Source organism: Canis lupus, chromosome 30 (genome assembly GCF_048164855.1).
Source record: "Canis lupus baileyi chromosome 30, mCanLup2.hap1, whole genome shotgun sequence".
In the NCBI taxonomy this organism is placed as follows: domain Eukaryota; kingdom Metazoa; phylum Chordata; class Mammalia; order Carnivora; family Canidae; genus Canis; species Canis lupus.
This window is the reverse complement of record NC_132867.1, coordinates 31,158,996-31,176,432: the sequence shown is the minus strand read 5'-3', so window position 1 is coordinate 31,176,432 and position 17,437 is coordinate 31,158,996. Positions and strand designations below refer to the sequence as shown.

Here is a 17,437-nt window from a genome sequence, read left to right as displayed (position 1 = left end):
AGGAAAATTTGCTAAACATGTCTACCCTAAAGAAGATTTGTGGTAGCTTAAGATACCAATTACACTAAAATCTTTCACAACAAAGTAGAAAATCTTTAAAAGCAAAGAGGTGGATAAAGATCTAAAAATACAAAAATTAAAAAGAACAGACGAGACAAACTAGATCATTAAATTTTGCTCAGGAATACTTATCATCCAGAACCAAAGGCAGAAGCATGTTTTAAACAAATTTTGTTGTCTGATAAAGGGAAGCACACCGGTTTGTAGGGAAAGGAAAATTTCTAGCAGTAAAATGGTAAGTTGAACAGAACAGAAATCTGTGAACAGCATGTGGGCAGTGTAGGCTAGGTTTATTGTTGTTGAATTAAATCATGAATTTATTTCTCGAATTATTTTTAACATGTATTTTTCTTTTCACTTCTGCCCTTGGCAGAGAAGTAAGCATAAAGAATGTTTTAAGTGTGCTTTTATTGAAGCGTGGTATATGGGAACGACCACAAATCCTGTGTGTGTAGTGGGAGTTTTGTTGAAAACACCGCTGGATCAAGGAGCAGAATGTACCGGGCAGCTCCTCAGGCCCCCTTCCTAGGCAGTACCCCCTTCCTCCGCAGCAGGAGCCAGGGCCCTGTATTTGAACTTTTTTTTTTTTTTCTTTTTAAATTTATTTATTCATGATAGTCACACGGAGAGAAAGAGAGAGGCAGAGACACAGGCAGAGGGAGAAGCAGGCTCCAAGCACCGGGAGCCCGATGTGGGATTCGATCCCAGGTCTCCAGGATCGCGCCCTGGGCCAAAGGCAGGCGCCAAACCGCTGCGCCACCCAGGGATCCCCCTGTATTTGAACTTTATGGGAATGGTGCTCTACGTGATGTGTTCTTTTGTCTCAGCTCCATGCACCATGCATTGTGTTTGTGAGATTCCTTCACATTGGGTACGGAGCAGAAGCCCTCAACAGCGTGCTCACTTCCCGCACTGGCCCCTGGGTCCCAGTGTTCCTGACGTCTTGCAATCCTAAATTGAGCAGATGATCAGTTTTTAAGCGTGGCTGCCAGACGTCAGAGAAACCATAGCCTCGCAGCTCCATTTCAGCCTTTCCTGCAAATGGGAACCTATTTTCTTAACCTTCCTGCTTCCCGGCGTTGAGTCCTTGGCTGACAAACAGGGTCAGCCAGGGCTGTTCGCAGCAGCAGCAGTGACAAATGCTTTTTCCACAGTGAATTCTTGTCCTCAACAGAACTGGGCTGATAGCTTCAGCTCATAACTCACGTACATCACAGAACAGAGAGGCCAGTGTGCAGTTCTCTGAGCCTCGTCACCAGACCATGGGGACACAGGTCCTTGTGGACTCCTCGCTCACCTGCCAGGCCACCCTCGAGGAAGAGACATGAGGATAGCTCCTGGTACTCTGGCAGCACGGCTGTACACCACCGAAGCCCATAAAACCTGGGGGTCTTTTTCTCTTAATCCTTGCTAATTGTGCTGGTTAAACCATTTCAATCCAAAGATCTGTTATCAGAAGGCCAAATTGCTATGTGCAAGCTTCCTGAAACAGAGAGTGGCATTTATAACTATGTTTTGATAGCCTGCTATACTTTGAGCACCCCAGGGCAGCTCTCCTCCTGAAGTGTTAACAAAACCAAGACTTCATAGAACAGCAGGTGACCACAGACATGAAATTGACTTTTCCTCAGGGACGCGTGGAAAATCCATTTGTCTTCCAGAACGTCAGTGATTACTAAAAATACCCTAGGCAGCTGAGTACTAGCTGTTTTTAGCCAGTGTAATATTGAATGTTTAGACTGTTCTCTTTCCCAAATACATTCCCTTTACATGTGTTTGGTGTATAGGTATGTAGGTGTACCTTAACACATCTCTTCTCCTAAACAAAGTTATCCTAGTTGGTTGCTTTTTTAAAGCTTTGGGGGTTTTTTTCCCTGCCTTTTTTTTTTTTTTTTTTTTTTTTTTTAAGATTCTGTTTATTCATGAGAGACAGAGAGAGAGAGGCAGGCAGAGACCTAGGCAGAGGATGAAGCAGGCTCCATGTAGGGAGCCCGACACGGGGCTCCATGTAGGGAGCCCGACACGGGACTCCATCCCGGGACCCCAGGATCATGCCCTGGGGCAAATGCAGGCACTAAGCTGCTGAGCCACTTTTCATCAAAACCAGTCACTGTCATTTGTTAGAAATGAGATTTAGTCTGTATGCTCTTAGAGCCCAAAAGTCTTTCATTTGTTCTTTTTTCATCCTTTTAATCTGCGTCTTGATATTGGAAGTGGTTTTCTGTTGACAGATGTACTTGGGTTTTGCCTTTTTGAAGCCCAATCTGACCATCTCTCCCTTTTAATTAAGATGTGTACACCATTTACATTTAATGTGATTATTGATCTGATTCTGTTTTGTTTTCTTTGTTGGTTTTTAGCTACAGTGCGTATGTGTATGTAGCTTGAGGGTTAATAGAACTCACCAATTTATTTGTTTACCTTCAAGTGAGATTATACTACCTCATGGATACGTAGAAGCACCTTACAGTAGAATCAATCCACTTGTGCCCCACCTCACTTTCCATGCTATTCTTACCAGACATTTTACTGCTGTATGCTATAAGCCTCACAATATGTTTTTATTTTTGCTTCAAATTGTTAGTTACCTTTTAAGGAGATTTAAGTGTCTTATATTCACCATCTTACAGTTACCATTTCTGGTTCTCTTAACTCCTCTTTGTAGACCCAGATTTCCATCTTCTTTCATTTTCCTTCTGCCCCAGACACTTCGTTGAAGAACTTGTAGTTCACATCTGTTGATCAATTCTTCAGCTTCTTTATAGGGAAAAAAAAAAAAAGAACTTTTGAAAGGTTTTCATAGGGTATAAAATTCTAGGCTGACAAGTTTTTTTTTTTCTTACTATACTTAAAAGATGTTGCCACCTGATTTTGGGTTACATTGTTGCTAACAAGAAACCTATCAGAATGCCTGGGGGGCTCAGTTGGTTGAGCATCAGACTCTTGATCTCAAAGTCATGAGTTCAAGCTCTGCGTTGGGCTCCATGATCAGCACAGAGCGTACTTTAAAAAAGAAATCTACTGTCATTCTTATTTTGTTTCTCTGTTTGTTGTGTGATTGCTTTGAAGATTTTTTTGTTTGTTTACTCATTGGTTTCAAGCAATGTAAGTAGAGTGTGCTTTAGTGTGATTTGTTTCTTGTATTTGGGGATATTCACTGAGCTTCTTGGTTCTACATTTATGAAGTTTTTGTCAATTTTGGGAAAGTTTTGGCCATTATTTCTTCAAACTTTTCAGAGACTCCAATTGCACAAATATTATTAACCTGCTTGAAAATTGTCCCACAGCTCACTGATGTTCTGTTCCAGGTTTTATTTTTTTTTTTCCTCTCTGTGTTTCAATTTGGATCATTTCTGTTGCTGCCTTAGGGTTCACTGATCTCTTTGTCTATAATGTCTAATCTGCCAATAATCCCCTCCAGTGCATTTTTCATCTCAGACATTTTAATATTCATGTCTGGAACCTCATTTTGAGTTTTTATAGCTTCTGTGTGTCCATTTAACATACTCAGTGTTTCCTCTAGCTTCTTGAACATCTAGAATACAGTTGTAGTAGTTAAAACAGAAGCCTAGTTCCTATTACCTTTGTCGTATCTGAGTCATTTTCATATGGATTTTTCTCTCCTAATGGGCTGTATTCCTGCTTTAACGTCTGATAATTTTTTGTTGTAAACCAGACATTATGAGTTTTACCTTGTTTGGTGCTGGATATTTTTATATTCCTGTGAATGTTCTTGAGCTTGTTCTAGGACACCTTTGAGCTACTTAGAGATGGTTTGATCCTTCTAGTCTTGCTTTGAATCTCTGTGAAGTGGCACTACAGCAGTGTTTCGCCCCACAGCTGACTTTAAATCCTTCTGAGCAGTCTGCCCTCTCCTTATGAACTGCGAGGATTTTGCCCTGGCTGGTGGGGACAGGACCTACATCCAGGCAGGTACAAGCCTGGTGTTCCCCGTGTTCCCCTTGTTCCTCAGGCTCTGGTAGCTTCCTTATGACTCTTGCCGAGTGGCACTCAGCTGAAGACTCTGGTGCTCTGATTGGAGCTCTCTTCTCCGGGCCTCTCCTTTGTGCACTCTGGCCACCTCGGCCTCCCAGTTGTGTGCTCTGTCTGCACAACTCTGAGTTCTCCTGTCTCTGCCTAGGTTTGCCCTCCCTGTGTCTTAGCCTAGAAATCTCCAGGCTTCAAGCTGGGACAGTGAGAAGTTTCATTCTGTTTGTTTTTTCTCTCAGAGATTGTTGTCAATTGTTGCCTCATGTCCAATGTCTTGAAAATCCTTGTTTCATTTCTAGTTTTTTAGTTGCTTCCAGTGGACAGGTAAATCAGGTTTCTGCCACTCTCGTGGCTGGAAGTGGAAAGCCTGGTTATTCTTTGTTATGATATAAACATTGAGACAGAGGAAGGGAACAGTATGTATGTGTCTGCATCACCATTGGTCACCCCTCAGGGGAGATGCTGGTGGAAGGTCCAAGGAGCTCTGCTACTCCTGAAGAAGGAAACTTGATGGTTTAAAGGAATTTCTATGCTTTTGGGCAGCCACCCATTTGGAGACAATTATATGCCTATGGAGCTGTTTGGATTACAGAGAAGTAGCTGATGATTACAATTTTTCTTCTTCTTATTTATTCTCAGGTTTTTTTTAATTGCCAAAGCTATCCTTTTAAGTCTAACTTTAAGGAAAAAGTGACCTTTTAAAAACATTATTGGTGGTATTTCTTGTATCAGTAGTATATTCCAAGATTACACATTTGGGGTCGTCACGTCAGTTGGTTTGTGTTTGGTTCCTAATTTAACCAGGTCACCAGGCACTCAGTCTAAAGAACGTCTGCGTGGGTGATTATCATAACCAGACCTGCTGCTTAATCATTTTTAAACACAGTGACCTATCCTTGTTCTAAGGCTTTTCTTCACAGTTTTTTTTTTTTTTTTAAGATTTTATTTATTTATTCACGAAAGACACAGAGAAAGAGAGAGGCAGAGACACGGGCAGAGGGAGAAGCAGGCTCCATGCAGGGAGCCCGATGTCGGACTCGATCCCCGTACTCCAGGATCACGCCTTGGGCTGAAGGCAGGCGTTAAACCACTGAGTCACAGGGATCCCCTTTCACAGTTCTTATCACATAATTTGTGATGTGTTTATGTTATAAAAGCATTTTATTTGTATTTATGTGTTTTTATTGTAAAAAGGCCTAGATCTTTATTAAAGAGGATTTAAAGTGTTCTGAATTTTGTTATTGGTAATCACATCCTTCAAGTTGTGGTCCGGTGAGTTCCCTTTTATATCTGGCCTTCTCTCTTGGTCATGTCCTTTCCTGAAGTGGTTGTGAGTTTTCACAAGGCCTCACGGGTGACAGACGGACATCAGCGAGCAAGCTCTTTAGACTCTAACTTTTGCTCCAGCTTGGTAAGCCACTCTTCTGTGACATTTTTGTTTGTTTGAGGAAAGAAGTACGGTTGGAGAATGGGTATAAGTTAACCCTTCATAAAATTGATGGGCCAGGGGCCCTGGGTGGTTCAGTGCCTTCAGCTCATCATGATCTCAGAGTTCTGGGATCAAGCCCCACATTGGGCTCCCTCTCCCTTTGCTTGTGCCCTCTCTCTCTCTCTCTCTCTCAAATAAATAAAATCTTTAAAAATAAGGAAATTGAAAGGTCAGACAGGTTTGCACTGACTGAATTTTCTAGCCTCCCTGCCTCTCGTATTTTTAAGAGTGATGTTTGTGGCTAGGAATCCAGATGCTGCGGGCTGAACAAGATAGAGACAGGGAGCTGCTTTTCTCTGCCAGCTTCCCAGTCGTGTTTCCCAGGCCTCCGGCATGCTGGGATCTTGTATCTCAGGTCTGAATGGCACCTCCATTCTTCTCTGGCTTGTTGAATGCTTGTGAGAAGTAATGAAATAATCCTGATTGGGATCGACAAGCATTTTAGAAGCTGCAAGTATGGATTATTGCCATGCAAAAGAAGATAGGCTTTTATCCAACCTAAGTGGAAGTTAAGGGGAGCTGGAGAGACTTCATTTCTTGTATCACTCACTCATAGCTGATATTGGCAAAATGCAAAAGGAAATTTAATTCTACATGTTACACAAGCATCGTGATCGTCCCGTGTGTGTGTGTGTGTGTGTGTGTGTGTGTGTGTGTGTGTGTGTGTTAAATGCCGTATTTTACTTCCATAGAATTTGTGGTGGATTGTCGAAAATTTTTGGATTCCAATTCTCTGGGCCTAACTGTCGCAGCCCTCAGCAGCTATGACCCCCAGATGCGAGCTGCAGCCTACTACGTCCTCGCAGCCTACTACTCGCACCTAGAGGGGGCACGGTTCCGAGAGCAGTCCCAGGTGAGTAGGGCTGAGGGTCCTGGGCAGACCTCAGAGAGCTGGCTTTCCACTGGGTCTGGTAGAAGGATTTCTGGGGAACACATAGGCATGTTGGCAGGAGACTTCTGATAAAGAGCCAGGTCCGTTCCCTTTTAGGGATTGATGCTGGAGATTGCTTCTAGTTCTCAACCTTTGGGGAGATTGAGAAAGCTCTCCCCTTTCAAACACTTCTTGGCTGTAGGTGGGCAAAGCAGTTCAGTTTCTCTGGTCTGAACTCCGTGGTTAAGGCAGCTGTTGTCCAGAACACACTGAGCCCCAAAAGTCCATGCTCCAAGGTGGCAGGGAAGGGGAACAGACTGGATTGTCGAGGCGTGGGGCCAGGGATTCTCTCTGCCCTTGTGCACATGTCTGGTCCTCAAGGAAAAGCAGAAGTGTTTCTGAGATGGCAGTGAGCAGGGGCATTGCCATCATGAGCATCATCTTCAGTGGCCTCTGGGATGTGAAGAGTAGGCAACCCAGCAAAACTTGCATAAGACAAGGTTGGTCACAGTTCTGAAAATTCTTGTCCTTTTCTTTCCCCCCCTTTTTTTCTTGGTTTTAAGCTACTTTACCTGTTAGATGTAGTCCGGAATGGGATCCGAACGCAGAATATGAGACTCACCTTCACCTTGACTCTCTTCGTTGCCAAGGCAGCCCTGCAGATTTTGAAACCAGGTACCACTGGTCCATTTGTTGGCTTTAATCCTGCAGGCGTTATCCATCACACGTGTGAGAAAGGACCTGTCTGGGTCATCCCATGCATGTAACAGTGAGCCACATGGATGTCCACAGAAGTGGCCAGGGAACAAAGCATGACTGTGAGGAAGCTCTGTATGGGCCCCTGTGAGTGAAATCAGAAAAAATAAAACAACAACAAAAAAAACAGTGAGAAAGCCCAGTGTAGACCAGTGTATACAAGAGAGGCACGGAGTACATATTTGCATTTGCTGATAGATGTGTAAACCTGAGGTACACGCATATCACAGCACTTGGGTTGGGGGGGCGGGGTGGATCCTGCACAGGAGGGCGCCTGACATGGGAAGTCTGTCCATCAGCAGCTGCGGATCCGTACTTGGAAATGAGAGTCTGTGTGGCTTGTGGGTCCTTAGCCAGAAGGTGTCTGGCCCATGTGTCACCGCGCAGGTGCTGGCTAGGGCCCGAGAACCAGCTCCTTCTGTGACTCACCCCAAGCTACCACTGCCGAGGTGGCATGAAGACAGATGTTGGCACCATTACAGGCCATGGGGTTCTTGGAGTCTCACATGGTCACATTCAGTGAGGCAGTGGCCGCCCATCTGAGGCCCCCCAGATCAGATAGTGTGTCCAAGGCCCCACAGTTCATCTCCAGCCAGGTTGATATAGGAATTCAGATCTGGTATCCACCAATTCCTGTATAGTTTTTATGATTTTTCTTCCCCTTAGAAATTATAGGAGGGAAGACAGTCATTTGTAGACTCTAAAGAAAAAAGACACTTGTTAAGAAAATGTCTTAGCAGAAGCTTCGGTGACTGGTCCAGCCTCTGCTGCCTCAGACCTCATGTCAGGGTCAGGGGCCTGGGCAGCAGTGGTCATGGGGTGGCCTCCGAGGATCCTTGCAGTCTGTACAGGATGGAAGCGGTGATCCATCCCAGAGTGGGAAGCAACGCAGGGTGGAGGAGGTGTCTGTCCACATTGGTGTCATTGCGTTCCAGAGCAAAGTGACCCTGGGGGTGTGTGAGCCTCCTGTGCTGTGACAGTGCCCTTCAGTGAGAGGCTGATGAGCGTGGGTGTCAGCCCCCAGCTCTCCGTGTGACCTGATCGAGTCTCCCTCTGCATACCTGCTGATCGGAGCTTAGTAGGAGGCTGCTGTTGGGGGGGTGAGCAACATCCCATAGTGGTTTCCGAACCGGGGGAGAAAGCCTGTATGCGGCATAGAGTGGGGCAGTCTTACTGCAGTCTGATTCTCGAGAACTGAGGATCTGGATAAGGATACAAAAGCTCCACAGGGCAGGGATTTATGCCTGACTCCCTCAACCCCTGCTCCCCACCTCCAGCAGAGCATGGGGGTGGCGCTTGGTGCCTGCGGTAAGCCACTGTCTGCCTTTGTTCTCAGAGGAGCACATGTACTTGAAGATCAACAAGTTCCTGCTATCACATGAGTACTTGAATATGAACAAAGTGCCTGGCTTCTACCAATTCTTCTACAGCTCGGACTTTGAGGTAATGCTTCTGAAGTCCCCGGGATCCCCAAAAGACTCCTCCATTGGATTATTAGTCCCTGCTGTCATTCTGACATGTTCCCCCAGATACTGTTGACGGTACAGCAGCATAATTGTTGGAACAAGGTCAGGAAGGGGAAAGGTCACGTAGGCTCTCTTACAGAAATGCTTTTCATTCCATGCATTCGTTTTTCGGTGGCTTCTCACACCTTAAAAACTCTACTTCAGAGGCCTAAGTTTTATGGCATTCTCGTTAATATTTTCTTGGTGGATGCCTGGGTTAAGTAATAAACATGCTTTTGTAGGACACGTGTGTGAGTCAACACAGTGCAGAGTTTAAACTTGACTTGCTCCTTTACTTCTGATCTGAAGAAACTGAATCAAATATCAAGTTGTTTTTTTGTTTTAAGATTTTATTTATTTGAGACAGAAGAGAGAGAGAGCACAAGTGGAGAGGAGGGACAGGAGAGAGACTCTGTGCTGAGCAGGGAGCCTGACGCAGGGCTAATTCCAGGACCCTGAGATCATGACCTGAGCCAGAGGCAGACGCTTCACCAACTGAGCCACCCAGGTGCCCCCACTATTGAGGACTTTAGATGACATACTCAGAAATGGAAATTTTTTTGCTGCCGTGTTGCCACCACTTGGAAAGAGTGGGGTTGAAGAGCCGTCAGTTAAAAGGGCTTTAACTTATTAACAGTAGTCTCTGTTTGCCTGGCTCGTAGCAAAAGACAGAACGGGAATGGGTGTTCGGGATCCTACGGCAGGGGATGCGGGACAAGCACTGCTACAATCTCTACGCCAGGCGAGGAATCTTCCACATCATCCTTTCCTTCTTCAGCAGCCCTCTGTGTGACGAGGAGGCACAGGTAGGCAGGTCCCACAATCTGTTTGAAAATAAAAAGTCTGTGCTTTTTTTTTGGAGGAGGGGTTTATTTATTTGGTGGTTTGGGGGTGGGGAGAGAGAAAGAATGAACAGGGGAGGAGCAGAGAGAGAGAGACAGTCTCAAGCAGACTCTGCTCAAGGTGGAGCCCGATGCAGGACTCAATCTCATGACCTTGAGATCATGACCTGAACAAAACCAGGAGTCCGGCACTGAGCCACCCAGTGCACCCCATTTTCCCTGAAGGTTTTCTTTGGAAGTCACACCCATGTGAGTTCTCATCCCAGCCGGGACATGACCGACCTACTGATTTGCCATTAAACTGACTTCGACGAGGGAAAGTGAGATCCCATGAGTGCCTTTCATATTGCCGTGTGGGGCTGGCACCCACCACCGTGTGTCCTCTGGTGAAATGCTGCTTGTCATGGCCTCTTGGCTGTGTCCTGGCCTGAGAGTAAGGCCTGTGCAGAGGGAGGAACTGACCAAAAGTCGTGAGCCTTGGAGCTGGCTTACAAAGTCTAGGGACAAATAACCTCCTTAAATGACTAAGTGCTTTCACTGAGACAGTTTTGAGCCACCAGAATGTCACTAAATGAACAGAAGCTGTAGATTCTGAAAACTCAGCTAAGAAACTAGCATCAGGAGTTAAAACCAACTGCATCAGAGCCAACAAAAGAATCTCCTTGACCAACAGCTCGTGTGAGAGTGTGCTCAATGCCACGGGTGGTTGGAAAGAGTCACTGGGCAAAGCCTTTGGTATTTGAACTAATTGCTCGCCCCGTCAGCTTTTGCATCTGATGGTATATAAAATGTGGGTAAATGGGAGCAAGTCAGGAGTAAAATACTCACTGGAATAAACGGAATTTGGATATGGTAGTTTTTATGTTTTATGACATGTGAGAATTCTGAAACACCCAATTAACCATTTAGGGGGCAGTCCCATTCTTTTATGTCTTCCTTTCCAGATGCTAAAACCCAAGGTACTTTTGCTGCCTCAGTTGCCCAGTTTCCCCATGTGGGCAAAATGGGCTGCTAGCTGTTTGGGCACAGCAGGACTCCACGTTCTCTCCCAGCCTCCTATCTGGGCCATGTGGTTTCTGAGCTGCAACTTCCTGCCCGTGGGTTGGTTTCCTTATGATGGACCAGCAGGAGTGGGCACCCCCGGGGCCTGGCAATTGCTGTGAAGGCCCGTGTTCTCTGGCCGGCACGGCCACCCCTCTTCCAGACTTAGCAAAGCAAGCTCCGTGTGCAGCCACCACCTGGAAGCGTAACATACCATCATGTTGTTCAACTTGTTCCTTTGCTCGAGGAAATTTGATTTTCATACCGAGAGGTAACTCTTCATTTTGGGTTTTCAGAATTGGATCCTGGAAATTCTGCAGAATGCTGCCCGGGACGCCCAGTGTGCGTATGAGATCCTACGGGACTATAGCCTTTTAACGTGGATCTTACACATCCTTGAGAGCAAGTAAGTACCTTGTGTGTGTGAGAGGTGTGTTGGATGGGAAGAGGGTTGGGTAGAGACCATGGTGTCTCCTGGCTTTAGGGGTGACTGGAAATGTGCAGGAGAACCCATACTCTCCGGTTGGGATTTCAGCTGGTCATCCAGCTAGAAGGTGGACTCTGAAGCTGCATTTGTGTGGCAGGCTCCCTGTTTTGACTTCGATGCTGGGCCTTGGGGGCTGCAGTGGGGGTGAGCGGATGGAATTGCTGGGAGAGGGGACAGCCTGCCACCCACCGCCAGGTGCTGCCCCACGGGCATTAGTGTGGCCCGTGCTCCCACCCACCCCAGCTCCAGCCGAGGTGACCGAAGGGAGAGGATGGGGCGCTGAGCGTTCTGCACTTGGTTTCAGGTTTCTGGAGACCCAGCTGCTGTCCAACATAATCTCCCTGCTGCACACACTCTGGGTGACCATCCTGGGAGACAAGGGAGCGGACTTGGAGGGCCAGCCTTCCTGCAGGCTGGGGTCCCAGGAGCCCCCGAAGCTGCTCGCCCTACACGTGGTCAACGAGTTCCTTTATGTCCTCATCATGCTCACGAAGCACCTGAGGTAAGCCCCGGCCCCGCCAGGCATGGGTCACTTGTGGACATCGCCTCTCAGCGTCCCCTTGGTCACGGCTCCACAGCTGCTGCTGGTTGCAGGTGGCATCAGAAAACCAATTTTATCTGCTGCTGTTTTTCTGCTTCAACTTTAGGGGGCTCCTTCCAAGACCCTGAGAATTCGATATTATAGAAACCTAAACGTGTCCTACTGGGTCATCTTTAGTAGGCAGACGACTTGATCGTTTGATTCAAGCACTCAAAGTGATGTTCTGTAGAAAGAATATGTTTTCCATGACCTTAAACCTAAGAAAGTCAGGGTGTCCTGAGACTTGCTTTCGCGAGCCCACACAGACTCATATACCCGAGAATCTTCTAGAACATTCCAGTATTTTCATCTGGCCCCTTGGAATAATGCTCTTCACTTCCTCAGAGAGCTACATCCTCCTCAGATTGCACTGTCGTAGAGAAAATAGAGCCTGTGTACTCACAGAGTTCTGACTTGGGAACAGAAGTATGCTGATTGGAACCAGAAGATTGATCTCAAATGGATTATAATCTGAGTGAGAGCTTTCTTGATAAAACACAGGGCATTTGGCCTTTCATCTTTATGAATTAAATTGTTAAATCAGTGCCAATAGACCCATTTTTTTTATTCCAGGGTTGTCAAAAGACACATTTGGTGTTTGAGAACTGATTGCTCTTTGAAATAATGTTAAAATTGTGTGCAGCAGATGGTATTGAATTTTAAATTCCCTCGAGTTCAGAGTGGATTTCCTGCAGTGCCCATAAGCAGGTTGGGTGGGGCTGAGTCTGAGCGGCCTTGAGGCACAGCGGGGTCAGCAGTCCTGCAGTGTTTGGTTAGGTGCCTGGTGCCCAGACCCTCACACTCTTCCGGGTCTCCAGGGTTTCCAAGAAATTTTTGTGCCTCTGGCATGAAGGTGAGACTTGGGTCCCCCCTGGGTGCACTCTGGCTTTTTCCTGTTCTTTGTGCTGGGTCCTCCACTTCCACATCTGTTTGAAGGTACATTCGAGTAGTGGGTGGACCGCTGGCGCCCTTGGGCCTGTGGCACCACCCAGCCACCGCGGTCCTGGGCTACGGGACGAGGACGCAGCTTTTTCTCAGTCTGTGACATTGGCTCCCCATAGGCCGACCTTGGCCTCCGCCCAGCTGACTCACTTCTTCGGGGCACTCGAGTCTGTGCTCAGGTACCGGGCCACCGTCATGCAGGCCTTCAGTGACATGAACCGCTTCACCGTGAACGAGACAGTGCTGTCCACCAAAGATGTCCTTGTCCTCCTGCACAAATGGAGCCTCCTTGAGAGAGACATGAAGCTCCAGGAGGACCTGAGAGCAGCCATTGAGAAATACCAAGTCAAGGAGTTACTGAGTGAGTGTCAGGCCCCGGCTGTCTGGCTTTCCCCACAGTGCAGCTGGCACTGTCCCTCAGAGCAGCATAGTCATAGCCAACAAGGCTTAGGAACAGGGTGCGTCCTCCCTCCTTGGGGAGCCCTGGCTTTGAGTCCCAGCTCTGGCACTGTCGGCGCTCACTCTGAGTGATAGCGGGTGGTTCTGGTTGTGCTGAGGATCGGATGGGGTCGTCATAAGAGTAGTGGTGACCATCACAGTCCTGTGGGAGCCAAGCAGGGGCCAGCACTTGGGACCTATAAGCTGCCCCTCCTCTGCCTTTCCCTCCTCCCCCCTGTATTGCCTGCCTGCCTGCCTCCTGCATCAGTGTGGGGAAGACAGGCATCAGTCTCACTGCCTTCCTCTCTCTGTGTGTAACAGAGATGCTCAAGGATAAGAATAAGCCTGTCGTGCCAGCCCGAGCCAAAGGCCCACGGGGCCGGAAAAGGAGGCCTGGGGAGGCAGAGGAGACTGCTGACCCTGAGCAACAGGCGTCTACCTTGGAGATATGCAGGGGCCTCCTGAGGTCCATACTGACCCACTGGGGGCCAGCATTCCCCAGCCCTGCACGGACCCAGGAGCCTGTGGACCAGGCCACCCCCGAGAGCGATACGCCAGGCCTCGCATACGCCACCGCTCCCCTGGTGGTCAGCTGGGTGCTGTGGTCAGTGGCTGAGCACCCACTGAGCAGGGCGGAGACTTCAGGACTCCTCCGCTGGCTCAAGAGCCACATTTTGCCCCAGCCAGTGGTCGTGGCTGACCTTCTCAGGGACAGCGCTGTGAGGAGTAACATATTCAAGCTGTACAGCCGGTTCTGTAGTGCCGAGGAGCTGGTGGGGCCCACGCAGAGTGTTGCCTGCCTGTTCAACACGGTCATGCTGCAGTTGGTGGTGGCCCAGGGCCCCGAGCAGAGCCCCTTCCACCCGGTGATGGAGACCCTCTGCCTTTCATGTCTGCAGGAGGAGGATGAAGCCACTCGAGGTGAGGCTGGGTCTTTGGTCCAAGGCTGAAGGGGGATGCATGAATGGGTGCGGGCTGGGGAGCAACCCCCAGTTCTTAGAACCCATCAGGTACTTTCGATGAAGTATTTGTGTGGCCCAGCCAGAGTTCTGAGGATCACAGATAGTTTGCCATCAGGCCCTGGATGTGAAGGGAGAGGAGGCCTTTGCCTTTGCTCTCAGGTCAGAGCCCGGTGACAACGGTATTTACAGTGGAAAGAGGTGCCCAGAACCAGTGCAGAGTGGAGGCTTTCCTGCCTTTCAGCTGTTACTCAAGGGAAGAATTACCTGTCACAGCCCGTTCAGACATACACATGGCTGCAGACGTGTGTGTATGTGTAGACTTGTACGTATATGCCCACAGTTTATGTGCTCAGCATTTAGCAGGTCCTTAGTAAAGGCTTAAATGCAGCAAAGAATGAATGACCGAAGACCAAAGGCTTTAAAAGACTGTAAGGGAGAAGACGGAGCCTGTGACCACGTGTGTGTGGCCGCCTCCATCTGAGAGGATTGTTCCTTTCACCAGGGATGGGAGGGGACAGGGAAGGCGGGTAGGCCAGAGTCTGGGCAGATGAACTCCCCTGGGGAGCGACCTCTTCTTTCATCTGGATGCTGCTGGGGAGTTGAGTCTGGGCCCAGGAAACCCTTTCTCCTCACCTATTCCGTGAGGAAATGAACTGAGCCTTGGAACCTTTTCTCAAACCTCGATTCTGGTTCTCTGCACAAGTGGTCAGAACCAGGAAGAAAGTTGGCTTGTAGTAACTTTTTTTTACATTGCACACATGATCAAATTAAAAGGTAATTTTTTTAATTTAATTTTTAACTTCTTAAAAAAGATTTTATATATTTTACACACACACAGAGGGAGAGGGAGCACAAGCAGGGAGAGTGGGAGAGCCCCTGATGCAGGGCTTGATCCCAGGACCCCAGGATCACGACCTGAGCCGAAGGCAGACACTCAACCACTGAGCCCCCCAGCTGCACCTAAAAAGATAAACTTTAAAGTAACAAAGATTAACCCCAAAGTGAAGCAAAGGCACGGGTCTTAAGTTTGTCTTAAACAAACACTCACCTCACCTCCTGATAAAGCCCCCGGGTCCCGTGTGTGTGTGGCGATAAAGCCCCCGGGTCCCGTGTGTGTGTGGCGGGGGGGGGGGGGGGGCGGTTGAGGGATGACTGACTTTCCAGCGGAGTAGGTTTGCATCCTCATGATCTTGTCCGCCTCTTCCTCAGCCGCTGCAGCATTCCTGGTGTCTCTCTACATTAAGGACATCTGGCTGGGGGCTCAGCGGCCAGACACCCTCTTAAGTCATGTCCAAATGATCTGTGACGCCGCGGAGGACACGCCAGGTGGTGATGAGGAGGCCATCGTCATCCTCTGCAAGGACATCGCCACCTCAGTCCCCGATGCTTGACGCCCTGCCACCTGACACCTCCTGGCACCAGGTTCTAGAAGTTTCATTGAGTCAGGATTTCCAAGCAAGGCTTATATAATGACAAGTTCTGTCCATATTAACTCAGTTTCCTGACAAGTGAAGCTGACTTATTTAAGTCACCAATAAGTATTAAGCTCAAGGGACTGTGCATACAACGTGGTCAAAGCTGTGATGGGCATGGGTCCATCTGGGCCACAAGCCTGTTCAGTGTTCCAAAAGGTAAGACCCTTCCTCTCGGCTTTGTTGCTCTTGAAAGAAAAGACCTCAAATTGAAGTAACATTTCTGAGCACCTAAGGGATTTGTAGATATTTAAGCTAAAATGTCCAAGAATATGATATGTCAGATAAAAGAGTGTGAAATGTTTCAGCTTTTCTTTCCATGAGAAGTCTTGCAAAGCTTTGTATAACTTTTTGAGTGAATGAGCTCCTGCCCGTAATTATTTTAGTAAGTAAAAGGGTGTTACGCTAGATCCTTAGAGTATAAAATTGATTTGACCTCTGCTTTGGGAAGAGAGCCTGTATTTTTTTAAACTGTCTCAAAAGAGGGATTTGGGATTTTATAAGTTGTTAATAAATGTCTATTTTTGTTAGGCTTTTGTGTTTTTCTTGATTGGTCTTAATAGGTCATTTTGTTTCACAGAAACCCATGTTTTAGAGGTCAAGATTTGGCTTTTCAGGTTCCTGTATTAATTGAAGCAGCAGCTGACAAACCTCAGGAGAGCTCTGGCCTGGGGACTTAGAGCTCCGAGTGCCCACTCCCCTCCTGCGCAGCTTGGCCGCGGGGGCTGGTCACAGGTCACAGGTCAGCACAATACCGTTCCCTGTCCATCGGCTCAGCTTAAACATTTACACTTTCATATTCCTCCAATCTTCCTTAGGCTCATTTCTAGTTGTTTCTCATGATTTAGGATTTTTTTTTTTTTTTTTTAATTCATGAGAGACACAGAGAGACAGAGACATACGCAAAGGGAGAAGCAGGCTCCCTGCAGGGAGTCCAATACAGGACTCAATCCCAGGACCCCAGGATCATGACCTGAGCAAAGGCAGATGCTCAACTACTGAGCCATCCAGGCGTTCCAACAATTTAGGATTTTTAACCAGGTTACGAGTAATGCTTCTCTGCCTCCAGTCCCCTCACCACATATGGGCTCATTGTCTAGAAAACAGGGAGCAACTGCCTCCTCTCCCCATCCTCCCCCAAACACCCACAACCATGTTTTTGGAGACCATCCCTAAGTCAGAATCCTGTGTTTAGATTCAAGTAAGAAGGGCCACATGCTCTTTCTCATTCCCCCATTGCGGTGTCTCCAGAGCTCATCAGTTCCCTCCCTCATCTCCCCTCTAACCCACAGCCCCAAGTCAGGTGAGGCCAAGCCGACCTTCCTCTGGAGGAATTGTCAGTCTGCCTTGGGGAGGGGGTGGGGTGGTTCTGTGGGCTCTGTACTTCCGTGCTGTCTCTGCTGGAGCCAGACCATTAAGCACTAGAGGACTGATCCTTTGGAGAGCTCAGATCAGAGGTCCCGTAACGTCACCCAGATGGGACCCATCCTAGCAGCTCAAAGAGGTCCCGCAACAGCATTCCCATGCAGACCCTCTCCTCTTGGAATCTGTCTTTTAGAGGCTTTGGGGAGGTCAGGAGTATAACTTGGGTCCCTTGACCACCGTCACCTAGCCGGGCAGGGCCTATACTGCCCTGTCAGTAGGGGATGGGTAGGAACTTCACAGCCCTCCCTGGGTGTCCTAAAGACCGTTCAGATCCACCTAGAACTCAGGGTTGACAAATATTACAGCAGGATGGAGCTCCTGGGTGGCTCAGTTGGTTAAGCATTAGACTGTTGGTTTCAGCTCCGGTCATGATCTCAGGGTCCTGGGTTGGAGCCCCGTGTTGGGCTCCCTGCTCAGCAGGGCATCTGCCTGTCTCCTTCTCTCTCTGCCCTTCCCCCGGCACGCACGCATGCACACACACACACACACACACACACACACACATGCGTGTGCTCTTCCCCCCCCCCCAAATAAATATTTTAGAAAGACTATATTACAGCAGTAGGAGTTGGAACTA

General features: G+C 48.0%; 1 protein-coding gene across 2 annotated transcripts in view; it reads left to right on the top strand.

The window, feature by feature from the left end:
• Window positions 1-15,965, top strand: part of URB1 (URB1 ribosome biogenesis homolog) — a 71,245-nt gene extending 55,280 nt beyond the window's left edge. For both annotated transcript variants that reach the window (XM_072806753.1, XM_072806754.1), the window contains 9 exons: window positions 6,232-6,392; window positions 6,974-7,085; window positions 8,503-8,609; window positions 9,334-9,477; window positions 10,851-10,960; window positions 11,346-11,543; window positions 12,683-12,924; window positions 13,323-13,922; window positions 15,173-15,965. In XM_072806753.1, coding sequence (XP_072662854.1) covers window positions 6,232-6,392; window positions 6,974-7,085; window positions 8,503-8,609; window positions 9,334-9,477; window positions 10,851-10,960; window positions 11,346-11,543; window positions 12,683-12,924; window positions 13,323-13,922; window positions 15,173-15,354 — 1,856 coding nt within the window. In that variant the 3' untranslated portion in view covers window positions 15,355-15,965. The remainder of the gene's footprint in view (window positions 1-6,231; window positions 6,393-6,973; window positions 7,086-8,502; window positions 8,610-9,333; window positions 9,478-10,850; window positions 10,961-11,345; window positions 11,544-12,682; window positions 12,925-13,322; window positions 13,923-15,172) is intronic.
• Window positions 15,966-17,437: the final 1,472 nt, after the last annotated feature.